Source organism: Crocodylus porosus, unplaced genomic scaffold (assembly GCF_001723895.1).
Source record: "Crocodylus porosus isolate Cpor-Errol unplaced genomic scaffold, CroPor_comp1, whole genome shotgun sequence".
In the NCBI taxonomy this organism is placed as follows: Eukaryota; Metazoa; Chordata; order Crocodylia; family Crocodylidae; genus Crocodylus; species Crocodylus porosus.
Genome location: NW_017728950.1, coordinates 5,533,869 through 5,549,620, shown reverse-complemented (window position 1 = coordinate 5,549,620; position 15,752 = coordinate 5,533,869). Strand labels below are relative to the sequence as shown.

Sequence of the window (15,752 nt, the reverse complement as noted above, 5' to 3'; positions counted from 1 at the left end):
GGGGAGCACATGCCCCCCATGCCTCTCTTATGCATTGCAAGAAACCATACTTAAGCCTTGCCCTGGGTACAGGGAAAGGTTTTGGACCTTCCAACGAGTAGGCGGAGTATTTTGGCCAACAGAAATGGCAGGAAGACCTGACACAAAGGTCAGACGCAAGACCTGCTTTTAACCTGCTGACCTGGGTACAAGCTGCATTCTTGGGTTTAAGACACAGGATAAAGTCAGGTTCTTTCTCTTGTATCTCTAACTCAACATATGGTTAGTGATCTCTTATGTTTGTTCTTGTGTTTATAACAAAACTTTATCATCTTTTATAATGCACACTGTAAGGGACAACTACAATGCAAGGGCATTTGACCATACAGATAGGCTTCTTCCAAGGAGGGCCACTCGTATGATCAGGGGGCAGGAGGGCAGGCCTTATGAGGAGAGGCTATGGGACCTGAACCTGTTCAGCCTCCACAAGAGAAGGCTGAGGGGGGATCTAGTGGCCTGCTAGGATCTGGAACCAACTTCCAAGAGAAGTGGTGCTGGCTCCTACCCTGGGGGTCTTTAAGAGGAGGTTAGACAAACACCTTGCTGGGGGCGTTTGACCCCAAGAATCTTTCCTGCCATGGCAGGGGGGTCGGAGTAGATGATCTACTCAGGTCCCTTCTGACCCTAGAAACTATGAAAGGGGGGAATCCACCTTTTCTGAGCACTTAACTGGACACAGATGCATTCTTTCTAGCTGGCATGTGCGCCTCTTGGCTAACAGCTGGCAAGAGCTAAGTGAAATGGTAAAGCTGGGTAAAGCTGAAGAGCTGTAGATCGGCGAGGTGACATTTGGAGCATCTCAGTCTGTTCTCAGTGGTCAAGTAGCAGGGCACAGAGGAGAATTTGTAGCTGAACAGCACCCACAAGGTGCAAAAACACCCCCTGGGCGACGCGCCTCAAAAGGTGCATCTAACTGCTTCCATGGTGAGTCTGCATCATAGTAAAGTATTTATTATATCCGTGACATTCAACTGAAAATGGACATCACACAGAACTGCAGCGGGGGTAGGAGGAGGGGAGACTGTAAATGTTTGATGCAGGTAATTCTTCCTTCTGTAGTAACAACTTAACTCAAGGCCCAGAGGAAAAAAATGTGAGCATTTACACCTACTTCAATGAGTTTTGAAATATAGATTAAACAAAGTCTCAAATGCCCATAATTTAATATGAACAGAAATCTACTCATAGGAAGAGAAAAGGTGCATTAAGATTTGGAAGACTGCCATATTACTGGAGCCACTTAATACAATTATGTCGCAGGTGACATTTTTTGGTTGGATAGCAGACAGAATGTTTTGCTCATTGCATGTTTCAAGAGTGTGTCAGCGTCTGAGGTATCAGATGTCAAATCAATTGGCGAATTAATTCGTTATTTCATGATGTTGGGTATGTGCACATTATTTAGCTGTCACAGAGGAATTAAGAAGGCAATTTAAAGAAATTCAGCCACTACCAACACAAACAACTGAAAACTCATGAAACCTGTTTCCCAGTGAATTGTGGCACAATTTTTAATGAAAAGGATTCAAGGTACAAAGGACATGGATTGCAATTCTATTTTGCACAGCACTGAACACAATGTAAATGACACACACACACACACAAATAACTGACACCTTCATGCGCCTCAAAGCCAATTATTAGAAAAGCAGACTTATCTCTACGGTATGTTAGAAGTTGGTGACTGGCACGCACACTCATACACCCACGCACAAAAAACCCCGCTCATTTCCCTAGAGAGTATCAGCCATATATTGTCTTCTATTTTGCTCATCTTCTTCCATGAAAAAAATCCTAACTATAACAATACCAAAACAACTGAAGCATTTAAACGCAAATACCGCAAATGCAAATAAATGTATAACCATTTGATTACTGGCTTCATCATTTCCCAAACTCTTGGGGGAAGGAGATGGGGAGGGGAGAATTCCTAGTAGTTTCAGACGTTCTTTGATTGCGCATGGATAAAACTAAATGCAGTAATCAGGCCTGGAATCAGAATGACCTTATTCAGGTTCTAAACCTGCTAGGCCCTTCTACCACTAAACAGTCACCTGTGCAACGGTAAATTTCCCCACATTATTTTAGCTGGAGAAAAAATGATCTGTGAGCAACTTGTGGGCTCTGACTTTTATAGTGTTTAAGTTTCAGAACTGCAACCTATTATTTGGTGACTAAAATACTTTCTTGTAGTTCAGCTGCCACTATGAAAAAAAAGCATTCTTTGTCATTACCTCGGTCAAGGTATACACTAGCTATATAATTAGGATTACTTAGCATACAATGTTTTCAGTCATTATTGTACATTAATGGAAGAGATTGTGTGCGCCCACATATGTAACAGAAGCCCAAGAGACCCTGACAAAAGAACTTATCCCTAATCTGAATAACCAAAACTGATGCAATACATGGCAGCCCTCCAGCAACGAATAAAAAAAAATAGGGATGGGAGGGAGCTCATCTTATTCAGCTCAAGGCAGAATCATATACCTGTCTAAACCACTACAGACAAGCATGCTGTCTAACCTGCTCTTGGAAATTTCCACAATAGAGGTCCCACAACTTCTCTTGGTAATGTATTCTAATGCTTAATGCTCCCTAATATCCAATCTAAAACTTCCTTTGTTACAACTGAAGACTCTTACTACTCCTGTCCCCTGTAAGAGATACAGTCTGGTGATTAGTTTATAACCACCCTTCAGTTTTCTGAAGGCTTAAAATCCCTCCCTTATGTTTTTTTTTCTCCAGACTAAATAATTCCAGTTCGTCCAACTTTTTCTTTTATGCCATGTTTCCTGGAGCTCAATTCATTTCATTACTACTGAACTCTCTAATTTGCCTACATCTTGAAGTACAGTGCCAACAACCAGATACAGTACTCCAGGTGAGGCCTTACCAGTTCTAAATAGAGAAAAAAAAAAAGTTACTCCCCCTTGACTTCCAGGCAACACTTCTTTTAATACAACCCAGCATACCAATTCCTTTTTTGCAAAAAGAACTTACTTGACTCCTATGCAGCTGGTGGTCCACTACAACCTCTAGGTCAGTGGTGGGCAATTACTTCGGCTGGAGGGCTACTCAAGGAGTTTTGGTGAGCTATTGAGGGCCAGAAGAGAGGAAGCGGGGGAGCAGAGGTGGGGGGAGTAGTGTTGACCTGGCATCCACCCCCATCACAGCTGTTCATACTGCCTAGCACAGCAGGTAGGGAAGGAGAAGTGGGGGCAGGGAGATGTTAATTGATCCTATCTGGCCCTTTCTGCCCCACAGTTACTGCCAGGGATGCCGGATGGAGCCGGTAGGGTCCTGCTCCTGGGCGCTGCTCCCCACCCACCCACTCCAAGGACATGCAGGAAGTGGGGTGCAGCTCTACCCGGGTCCTGTGCTGTCATCACCCTGAGATCCCAGCACCAGCCTGATCCATCTGTCCTGCTCCTGGGCACTGCTCCCCACCCACCCATTACCCCATCCCATCTGCCAAGCCAAATGTACCCTGCCCAGTCTCCATGGAGACCACCCCCCCAGCCCATCTGGTGCCCCCAGTGATGGGTGCAGGATGGACAGGCCAGGGTGCCCAGGCAGCAGGGGCAGGTCTTGTGGCAGTGGCAGAGACACTGGCAGTGGAAGCCAGAAGTGTCCGGGCAGAGCAAACCACTGCCATGGGGGCTATTGGGAAGCAGGGTCTGGCCACCATGCTGGCCCCTCCCCAATGCTTGTCCCTGTGGACTAGTTCCCAGTGTGCTCGAGAGTTGCATGCAGGGATAGGACACATGGCAGCACTGGCTGCACACGCTATGGCCCGGGCTGCCCCCTGCGCCTGGGCCAGGTGAGGCCAAGGGACCTGCTGTGGGACAGAGAAACTCAGTTGGTAGGCCGGATCTGGCCCGTGGGCTATATTTTGCCCACCTCTGCTCTAGGTTCTCCCCTGCAGCACTGCAGCATAGTCAGTAATTTCCCCATTTGTATCTCTGCATGCAATTATTTTCTCAAGTGCAGGATTCTGTACTTGCCCTTGTTGAATTTCATCTGATTACATTTTAGACCACTTCTCCACTTTATTAAGGTCATTCTTAATTATACCCTATTCTCCAGTGTCTGCAACCCCACCCATCTTGGCATCACCTGAGAATCTTGTGACTTTGCTCATTTCCATCCTCCAAATCATAATGGAGATAGTTGCAATACTGCATAATATGACAATCCCACAGGCAGCCCCTTTTGATATTCGTTCCCAGTTGGACATCAATCCATCAGTGATTACTCTTTGGATCTGAGAATCCAATGAGTTATGTATCCATCTCCCAGTATTTTCATCTAGATTGCTTCTCCTCAGCTTACTAATGGGAATAATACAGGATGCAGTGTGGAAAGCCCTGTTAAAAAAAAAAAATCAAGATGCATCACATCCCTACTTCCCTAAACCATGCAACTTTTCATTTTGTCAAACACGGAAATACGATTGGTCAAGCATAACTCACTCTTGATGAATCTACATGAGCTGTTCCTAATCACTACCATGCAATCCTTTAGGCAGTTGGTGTGTGTGGCATGCAAACCAGAGGCGCATCCATTCCAGAGCCCCAAAGTTCAAACTCTGTCACATATGCCGTAAGGGAGCATAGACCAGTAGCACTCAAAGGGCTGGGGCTTAAAACTTGTGGCACACAAAAAGGTTGGCTACCACTGCACTAGGTGCTTAGAAACAAATTCCTTTTGGAGGACTTGTTCCTTAATCTTTTCAGATATTCAAAAAAACAAACAGACTGCTCTGTAATTCCCTGGGTCATCCTCTTTTTTTTAAACAGCTACTTGCCCTTTTCTTGTTATTCAGAATGTCATACAACCTCCATAAATTCTCAAATAGAATAGCAAGTAGCTCTGCAATTATCTTAGTCAGTTCCTCAAGTACTCTAGGACACTGGTTCTCAACTTTTTTTGTACCAGGACCCATTTGTAAACATTTTTGTCCAGTCCTGACCCATTGCCCCTCACTCCCAACCTGCTGCTCCCCACCCCCAGTGTCTGGGGCAAGGCGGGGAGGGTGCATGTCAGATGGGGGGTGAAAGCAGCCCCTTGCAAGGTCCAGTAATTTGGACACTCTTGTTAGGTCTTTTGGGGCAGGTGGGGGGTGGGGTGGGGAGAGTGAGAGCATAAACCTAGACCAACCTCAATCATCTCCTTTCCCTGGCTTGTTGATGAATGAGATGTCCATTATAACACCACCTTTGCAGTTGCTCCCTTTCACCTTGATCCAGAATTTTTTACTGTGCCTAGCTCCTGCTTGCACCAGACTTTAGGACAAATTTATAGGTTTCCCTCAATTTATACAGTAGATGCATACCCACAAAACTGTGCATAAAATTGAATTTGCATAAAAGGGAGCCCAGTTTATAAAAGAGTAACAAATAGGGATAGGTTTCCACAGCGGTGAGGGAAAGAGGGAGGGAGTGACACTGGGGCTAGGGAAGGGAAGCAGCACAGCCCAGCTGCTTCAAGCAGGCGGCACTGGTCACTCCTAGGGCTGCAGCAGGAGTGGCACTGGGCTCTTCCTGGCGCTCAGAGCAGGTGGCAGCCTGCTCTTGTCCTACTATAGTCTGGGGTGGTCGCAGCACCAGGCTCTTCCTGGCACTCGGAGTGGGCCATGGCAATGGGAAGGGGGCTGCTGACACCCCAAAATTTGCCACCCGCCCCAGTTTGCAGCAGGACAGGAGTAGGCTGCTGCCCACCTCAAAAGCCGGGAAGAGCCCAATGCCGTCTCTGATGCAGCCCTGGGAGCGGCTGACGCTGCCTGCTTGCAGCCGCTGGGCTGCGCTGCACCCCTTCCCCCACAGACTTACCTTGCTGCACCCCGGGCCTCTGCTTCTTCCCACTTACACCAGCCCCTGCTGCAGCAGACCTGGGAGCAGCCGATACCACCTGCCTGTACAATGGCATGGCGCAGTCCAGGGGCTGGGGTGAAATGGAGACAAGCAGAGCCCCAGAGCCAATTGCGTAAGAAGGTAAATTTACCTCATATAACAAATTTGGGGTATAAAAATGGTCATCACATAAGAGCAAATTAACATATATAGAACCTACATAAAACTGAGGGAAACCCGTACTCTTTTTATATGCAAAAAAACCAAACACCAATCCTCTTTCCCTGTCATGTCACTCCGAAACCAGGTCATAACCACCCATGACAGCATTCATCTCACTAAGTCTCAGTGAATCCAATACATAATACTTCTGTGACCATATAAGGACTTCAAGAATCCAATGCACTGTTCCTTCAGATCTGCCTAGTAGCTTCTGACAAGCTCACAGTAATACAGCAGGAATGTCAGTCATCTTCCCCTTTTTATTCAAATTTTAAATCATCTGGGAAAAATCTCCATTTTATCTGGTATCCTGGGACTTTTTTTTATTCCAGTGAAAGTTCTACCCTCAAGTTCTTTGGCCTCCAATAACAAACCCTCATATTCCTAGTTTCCCAGTTAGAAACATATTCCTGCTTAACGATACAAGAAAATAGGGATACCAGTTAAATGCATTTACAAAATAAATTGTTTGAGTCTACCATCTGTGAAATTTACTGTAGTCATGTTCACACATTCACAGTCTTGGATCAGTTCCTCAAAAACTCATTCTGATTCATGTTTCTTTCTAACCTCCTAAGCCTTGTAGATATGTAAGCTGCATCTGAAAAGCAAAAAATCCAAAACCCAACCCTCAGTATTTAAAAAGGGTCTATGTAATTTTTTTTAATTAGAAATTTTTAACTGTAGAAAAGAGGTTATGAAAAGTGGTAACAAATTAAGTGAGATATCTGTTCAGGGCATTTCTTCCCTCAGTACTTTTATTAGCACAAAGCTTGTTGGACAATTATAACAGAAATAAAAACATTTTAATGTGGATGACAATCAAGCAGTCTTTCAAATCTCATCAAGAAAGAATGCCATAACTATCAGTTGCTCCTTCAAAAGCTGACAGTGGCACATATGGAGGGTAGCAAAGATGATGTGAAGTCTTACTATTAGTACTGAAATGTAACATACTAAGCTGGAAGAACTTTACTTCACACTCCATATGCAATGCATTCTGTTTTGGTGGCTTTTTGAAAATGATTTGGGAATTGAATGCAAAATATTTCCTTATCCCTGAAGAACTGCAAGAGATTGTCATTCATCCAATAAATTTGAATTCTAACTGCAAAAAATTATAATTATTAACATGGGCTATTGCTTGGTTAAGTTTCCTATCAACTGAGCTTTCCCAATTTTATATTGAATTCAAAGGAGCATCACACAATAAAATGTTAGATGCATTCTTGAAAAGCACCAATTCAGCCTCAGTAGATGCATTATACATTATATAAATTGGGTTCTCTCGCAGGTTCACTATCTATCTGGATTCTGCTGCAATATGGAGTGTGAAAGATTCTTTTATTTATTTATAACTGTTGAGAATGAAAGCTAATAAATGACTTCACTAGAAAAAAAACCCAGACACTGGTAGCAAGCAAATTTATCTACAAAATTTACCATTAAAAAAGATAAATAATCTAACAGATTAAATAAAATTTTAATCTAGCAGTTAAATATCACTCTAAGAACCCTGGATTCCCAGGTTCCTAGAAGCAGTCTCCCTCATAAAAAACAAACAAAGAAAAAATAAACCACAAAACCCTTGTATTAACATCCCCTCATTCCCTTCAGTACCAGTACAAAGGGTGAAGATAACATGATGCAGAGTTGTTTCTAAATTTACAAAAATGACAGAATACATACAAGTAAATGAAGTTTGAGATGTGCTGTCCACATGCATTTTCTTATTAGGGATGCATCGATAAAGATTTTCTTGGCTGATACCAATGGCTGATTATTAACCAGCCATATTGGCTGATACCAATCAGATAGCCAATTTACAGGAATGCAGCCCAGCAGCTTGGAGAGCAGCATCTGGCCAGCGAATCTGGGGGGGTGGAAAGGGGCAGGTGAGGCCCCCCACAGTAAAGGGAGGGTGTGGAGCAAGGGCTGTTCTGCCAAAGCAGTGAATGAGACCCTGGGAGTGGGACAGGCTCATCTGGGAAGCCAGGGAGGGGCGGGGGGGGGATGGGGGCAAACAGCTCCTCGCCTCTGTGTGCACCCCTGACCCAGCCCCCCGCTGGGAAAAGGCTGGCACAGCCCCTGGCCCTGAGTCCACAGTGGCCAGCCCACCCTGGTCCCATGCACAAGTCCATGCCTCCCCTGGGGGTGCCACCACGCAGCAGCTGGAAGCCACCCCCTGCTCCATGTTCCCCAAACGAGCGGGCCTTGGGTCCGTCTCATTCCTGGGGTTGCATTCACCACCCTGGCTGGGCAGCCCCTGCCCTTGCCCCATTCCCTCCCTCTCAGTGGGGGCCCTCGATCTGCCCCCCAACAAATGCCTTCCCTCCCTCTGCCCTGGCTGGGCGCTTCCCTCCCAGATTTACTGGCCAAACGCTTTCCAAGGTGCCAGGCTGCATTCCTGGCCACTTGCATACTGTGGCTGCACACATGCACGCGCCATTTATTGGTGACGTTAAATCAGAAAAAAAAAAAAAAAAAAAGACGATGATGACTGATAATGTTAATTTTCCTGTTGCTGGTGCTGATCTGATATGTGACTGGTATATCAGTGCACCTCTAAGTCTTATGTAGGTGCATGCATCAAGACTGATGACTCCCATCTCTCCTTATCCTCTGTGCATGCACAAGATAGCATGCTATTACCACTTTGTTTGCAACAACAGAAACCCAACGTGTCCTGCACTTCAAGGAAAATAAAGAGATGGAGAATATGCATATGAGCGAATTCCAGTTCTTTACCAGTAAGGTAACTAATGTCTTTCCACTTCCACTGTTTCTCCATGTGCACGTTATTTCTTAGTGCCAGTTTGGTGTCACTCCAAATCAGCTAAGTTAGAGACAGAAATGACATGAACTGGTACAAGTAATCAGAAACCTGTTCAAATCTGTAAACACGGCAGAAGTTCAGTACACAAACTGCTTTCACAGCAGCCGAAACCAGAGAAACCTGGATGGATGTACTATTATACTTCACTGATTTAGGTTAAATCAGTTTCTTCAATTCAGATCTTCATCCTAGATCCCCTCCAGATTCAAGTTCACTCACAATCCCCCAGCATCCCCAGATGTTTTGCACCTCCCTGGCAAGCCCCACCACACAGGGTGGCTGGCTTAGCCTTGGCCCAAGCTATCTCCTGTAGTTGAGTAGGGAGGCATGCTCTAGCACCCCTTGGTTCTGGCCTGGGCCACTGTAGGCATGTGGCTGCATTTCCTGAACCAGAAGTTAATGTCCATTCATTTGCTTATCTGTTCAATCTACAGTTTAGACTAACCTGAGAAGATTAAATTGATTCACCTCGGGCTTTTTGATGGTCTGTTTTTAGCCCTACAGATGGGTCTCAGAGTTGCAGACCAACAGTGACTGAGATGTTGTATTTGCTCTGGAGGTTCTATGAAGTCACAGTATTTGACAAAGGCAATGTATAGCATGCTGTGTGGCTGCCTAGACAGAACATGCCATATGTCTGCAATCAGAGTTGCTGAGCCTTGGTGGAACAACAAGTCCAACTTTAGCAACCTTACATACTGACTCAATCAGATATTTAACTGGACAACTGCCAGGCTGAAATCGCTATGCTTCTGGACCTTTTGGCCATGGAAATGAATAGCCACAAGAAAGTTTTATGCAGAGAAAGACTCTTTACATCAAACATACGTAGCTTTAGCGAGTGAGATTTGCAAAAAAAACAAGTAGGTTGGCTGTCTGAAATGCAATTCAGTGACAACCTTGAGTTAAACAAAACAACTTGCAATCACTATTCTCATTTGGACAGAAAACAGTCTCTGCCAAAAATGCTTGGATCTCACCCAAATTCCCCAGGGAGGAAATGGCCACTAGCCAGTTTCACTGAGCTATATCCAGGTAAAGGTAAACCTTGACGTTGCTCAGTTTAAAGTGCTAGTGCTGTCTTCTGAAATGAGGCAGCCAGTTGACAAAGGAAAAAAAAACAAGAGACTGGCTTAACCCTTAGGGGACCAAATCCATTCTTTAGGGACTGTGCAATGCAAATCAAGGAAATTTTGGAAAAGGGCATACTCTGTCTTATGGAAGTGCTGATACTTCTTCAGGAACTCCAGAGAATGCCAAGTGAAAGGAACACAGGAAGGTCTAAGTCAACAATAAGATGGGTATTTGTTCTTAAGGGAGTGAAGGGTGACCACAGACCACTCAAGTATAAAGTTTAAGCAGAGCTAAGTGAAAGGCCTTATAATTAGGGTGACATATGGGACAGTGTGAAATACAAGACTCTGCCTGCTCATCCCACAGGGAGACAATGGCTTGACCCATGGTTTGTTACTCCATCCATGTTAACAATCACCTGTGAAGTAACAATGAATGTTAATGGTCATTCCACTAATTGAGCTAGCCTATTTTAGGCCTAACCACCCACAGCCCAGTCAATGCTATCAGCTCCTATTGTAGAGCTGGGCAATTATTTGGGCTGGAGGACCACTTAAACAGTTTTGGTGAGCTGTTGAGGGCTGGGGGAAGGGGTGGGCAGGGATATGCCAATTGTTTCCATCTAGCCTGCTGGCTGCCACCAGGAGCCTAAGAAGGGAGGGCTGTGTCCAGCACTGCTCCACTCTGCCACAGCCACATCCAGGGCCAGGGCAGGCCAGGCCACACAGCACAATATGCAGACTCCTCCACCACACCTCTCCCCACATCCATCCCAACCTCACCCCCAACTCTCCTGGCTTCCTGTTAGTGTTGCAATGTCCTGGCACCATGGCTACTGCAACCAGGACTAGAGAAGATGGGGTGTGATGCAGCATGCTGAGTAGCTGTCCTACCTGCCATATGCTGTTAGCACTGTGCCACACCAGGAAACTCGGGGGCAGCTGCCCCAAGCTGAGCTCTCTCATTGCGGCTGGCATGGATACACCTTCTAGCAATGATGTGGTTGTAGCAGCTCTTCACAATGGGGGGAGGGAGGCGGGGGGGCTGGCCACTTGGCATGCAACATCATGCTCTCCCCCATGTAGGCCTCGCTGCAGGGCCCGGCCTGTACAGCTGCAGCACCAACAGGAAACTGGGGAGGGAGAGGAGTCTGTGTGCTACACAACCTGGTTTCAGCTGTGGCAGAGCAGAGTGGCTCCTGGCAGGCCACATAGGATCAACTGGTGGCCCAGATATGGATGCAGGATGTATTTTAGCCTCCCCTGTTCTATTGTGTCAGTGCTTGTGGCTCTTAATATGAGGCGTGAGAATTTGTCTTCAAGTTGCACTGGTTTAATAAAAATCGGTAAAAAGTTAGAAAAGATTTAGGCAAGCCAGTGCATTAAGCAGTGTAGATATTCTTCTTTTGGTTTAGCATAAATGAATTGCATAAATAACTAACACCATACTGGGCTGTATTAAACAGGATTGTTGCTTGCAAACCAAGGAAAGTGATTCTTGTTCTAGCTGGAAACAGAGATGCCTCACTTGGAGTACTATGCCCAGTTGGGTTTCTGACTTCAAGACAGATGTAGATAAATTAGTAAGAGTCCAGCAAAAAGTGACAAAAATGATTAGAGAACTGGAACACATGACCTGATGAAAGGCTAAAAGAACTAGGATTGTTTGGTGTAGAGGAGGATTTAGACTGAACAGAGTTGTTTAACAAGTTCTTTAAAATCCTGAAGGGTGATTATAGACTAATTCTCTGAGCACAGGGACAAGACATTAGGAAGAACTTTCTTATTATAAGGGCCTATAAGCATTGAAATAGCCGACCAAGAAAGGTTTTGGAATCTCTATCCCTGGAAATTTTTAAGAGCATGTTAAAGAGATGCTTGACTGGAAAGATTTACTCAGAGCCAATCCTGAGCAAAGGATTGGACTAGCGCACCATGTCCAGACAATTCATGTGCCTGCTGCCGTGTCTCAAAGCAGTTTGAGATGCTGCAGGAGGCATGCCACAAAGAAAAAAAAATGTTCCCCACATAGCATATTTACAGAGTGGACTCTGGAAATCCTGGTATCCAACCAACAACCCCCCACCCACCAAAAAAAACACACACCTCAGAAAAAAGTGGTGTAGGGAGTGCTCCAGGAGCATGCCCTGAAGCAACCAGAGGCTAGATCCTCCAAGGATATACCCCAGCACGGGCCAGAACATCTCTATGGCTGCTGTGTGTCCCTGCTGCTCCAGCATGCTGCCTCACCGGCTGGGAGCCACAGACAGTCTTGTTTGAAGGAGTGTGCCACCAGGCTGGGCTGGCTCAGCTTCATTCACCTGTGCAGCCCCTGGGCTCTCAGGCAGTGCAAACCCTGGTGCTGGCCCCAGTCTCCAGCTCCCCCTGGCTCCAGATCCAGGAGGAGCACAAGTGGCACAATTTGCCCCACACCAAAGTGCATGTTCAGACATGTATGCTGAGGCACAAAGCTCCGGCACATATTTGTGTAGCTGCTATTTGAGCTGCTGCAAGCGCACATGACTGCATTTGAGGACACGACTGTAAGGACCAACTTTTTTGACATGTCTGCCGCAAACTAAGCCCCCTGTCCTCTTCAAGCACCGCTCCAATCCCTTGCTTTTCCCTGCTCCTTCCTGATCTGATGTGCAGTGCACACAGGCTTCTCATGCTGCAGGCTGGCTACCCCTGGACTAAATGACCTCCAGATGTCCCTTTCAATCTCAATCTCAAATCTCACCATTCTATGAATTAAGTACTGGTTTTAAACTAAGATGAAATAATTAACTTAAACCGAGATAAAGACAATATCCACATAAGAATTTTTAGTTGCAGGTAAGGCCCAAAACAGATTTAAGGTTCTTCTTTTGATTAAACAGCTTCTTCAGAATGCTGAGTTTTAAGTATGAACTGCATTGTTTGTACACATTTACTACATCATTCTCTGAAGTTTTCTTAAGTAGGATTGTGGGAATTAATGATTCAAGTTCTGCCTTGAAACTAATATAGATTAATTATGTTACGAAGCCCTTCCCACCTCCTTCCCCCTTTTTGAATTTCATTTGTCTGTGTGCTACAACAAACTTTCAACAAAAATAACGCAAGAAATTTTTGCACACAAGCCTCTGCTGGAAATTATTATTTACACCTACTCTGAATTTCTGACACTTCAGATCTCACACACTCAATGAAGCTGATGAGACTAAGATAGTCACATTTTGAATACCAAGATGAAAAAGATCCAGAGATTAAAAACATCATAAAATACACAAAAGAACATTATAAAAAAAACAAGTGCAACGTTTTACTAGTTATGGGGGGAGGGGAAGGGGGGGGGGAAGGGGTCCATACCTGCATCAGCTCTGGATCGCTGACCTGGTGTCTTTCCAAATGGGGTCTTCATTCATCTGTGTTTAAGTGAGCAGCAAAGCTGCTGGACTAGGGTGAAAATCCAGTTCTTTCCAACTTTCAAGATTTCCTCTTAGTTGTAGAAAGATAGAAGCCGCTTCTTATTAATCCACCATCCAATCAACAATTTGCTTTTTCCAATTTAAGCTGAAGTATTTTCAATTATATTGCCCTGCAAAAACAAACAAAGATTTCAGCACCCAATTATAGTGGTTGGAGAATATAAGCAATGTAATACAACCCCTCCGTTCCTTTCATTTTTGCACTCAAAGAAAATTTGCTTTCCTTTTTTATTATTTTGGTATGGTGTTCAGCAAGTACAATGAAATAGCCTTGCAGAAAACCAAATCTGATCAAATGGTATTACTGAAAGGATGTTCCTCTATTTTTTGTTTCCCCTTCCACCAGAAATCTGTATAGAATGGACTATATTTAAAAATATTCTCAGAATGATCAAAGCAAGACAGAACTGATGATTAAGCACCACATACTTACTGTAGCGTAGTGGAAAGAGTGGGGTGGTATGCTGTTAACGCAAATACCTCCTATTCACACACCAAAAAGTATCAGTACTAACCATGTACTTCTAAGAGCTCAAAAGACCATCAGATCTATTACCCAGCCAAGAAACCACTAAAGATAACAGATTATTTAAGACTCTGCACGCAAGTTACTAAGGGAAAGAGGGGACACTTAATTTAGCTACAAAAGGAAATTATACTTGGGAAGCTTCACTCACTGAAAAAAACTGCAACACACAATTAATGTCAAATTTAAGCTCTTTTGTAAAAGGGGCTCAGCATACGTGATCTATGAAGACAAGTAAAAAGTATCTGGCTCCTGAATCATTTTATCTCATTAGATTATTCTCTTTTAGGGAGGTGACAATAGGGGAGACTATTTAAAGTTTGTATTTACTATTTTGGAGGGCTAATTATTAATGTATTTGATGTTCTGGAAAAGCTTGAGGGTCTATGAATCATTTTCAAGTCTATGTTGAAGCTTTTGAGCAAGAAGACTGAAAGATCCTATTCAACCTATTCACCTCAAGCACCGCAACTATCTAATGCCAACTGACACACAAGTACACATCACGGTTAAAGAGTTCCAGACTTTGATAATCCTTATGAGGCAACATTCAGCTCTCAAACACACGCCCATACTATTGCCACAAATACAACAAAAGCTACAACTAGGGATTTGTTTCCATCTTAAATTCTAGGGGAAAAGAATGCCAAAAATAGTTTGACCACTTTTTAAAATCTTCAAATCTCAGTGAGTTCATTTTTAGATTGGTTTTAGCAGAGTCCCAATTCCTTTTGATAGAAAATGTCATTGTATGCATCAAAGATCTAAGATGTAAAGAACTTAGGGCAAGGAAGATGTGAGTATGTGAAGCAAGCTAGAAAAAGCTGAACAGATATTATTTTGAGAAGACAGAGAACTTGTGTGCAAGAGTACACATGCACAGGAGAGTGAGCGAGATATGTTAAAGGAGGACTTCTACTTACCTTCTCTTAGTTTAACCATCCATCATTAGATTCCCTGTTTCTTTCTTTTAAGGGTCTGGTACTGGCCATAGCCAGATATTACATTAGTAAAACAAACCACTGGACTGATCAAAGTGGCATTGTCCTATGTTTCTACATTATTTCTCAACGCAAACCTGACTGATTTAACAGACAGCATAAGTCTGGATTTCACACTTATTGTAGAATATTTGCCTAGTTGCAAATAGCTTTTAGACTAGAAAGAAAAAGAGACAGTTGAACACAGAATGTACTGTTAATGTGTACACAGTGCAATGTTAAGCATAACATTTTTAGAAAGAACCAGCAAGAGATCATATGGTTAAACACTAAACAATAAAAACAACAGGATGCTAATACTGTTGCCAACTGGCAAAATTTAGATAACTTATTTGTAATACTTCTTGAACTTAAAACAGATAATTCTACCAGGAAAAACTAAGACAGTCACAGAGAAAATACGCAAGCTGGGGGGGGGGGGGGTATACTTACATAAACTTAGCGTTTAAAAAAGTAAGTAAATTTTAATGCAAGTGTAGTCTAAACTAGTTGCACTGTTAGCAGAAGAAAAAGCACATTTTATGATTAAGCATGTGCAAGTTTTGCTCGTAACAACCCTAAAGTCTTGTGAGTCTTGAGAGGTGCAAAAAGATGCTACATTTTGCTACACTATCAAAAGTGTAATGGTCTTCTTGCTAACTTAATTAGGCTTTAAAGCCATATTTTGAGAGATAAATCCAAAAGTACCACAACCTCAACTAGGCAGCAGCCCATTTCAAAGTATGACACC

General features: G+C 43.9%; 1 protein-coding gene across 4 annotated transcripts in view; it reads right to left on the bottom strand.

The window, feature by feature from the left end:
• The window catches only part of SPIN1 (spindlin 1), an 87,295-nt gene that overhangs the window by 26,539 nt on the left and 45,004 nt on the right, over positions 1-15,752 (bottom strand). For all 4 annotated transcript variants that reach the window (XM_019554957.1, XM_019554959.1, XM_019554958.1 and 1 more), the window contains one exon: positions 13,377-13,605. In XM_019554957.1, the coding sequence (XP_019410502.1) occupies positions 13,377-13,428 (52 nt within the window). In that variant the 5' untranslated portion in view covers positions 13,429-13,605. The remainder of the gene's footprint in view (positions 1-13,376; positions 13,606-15,752) is intronic.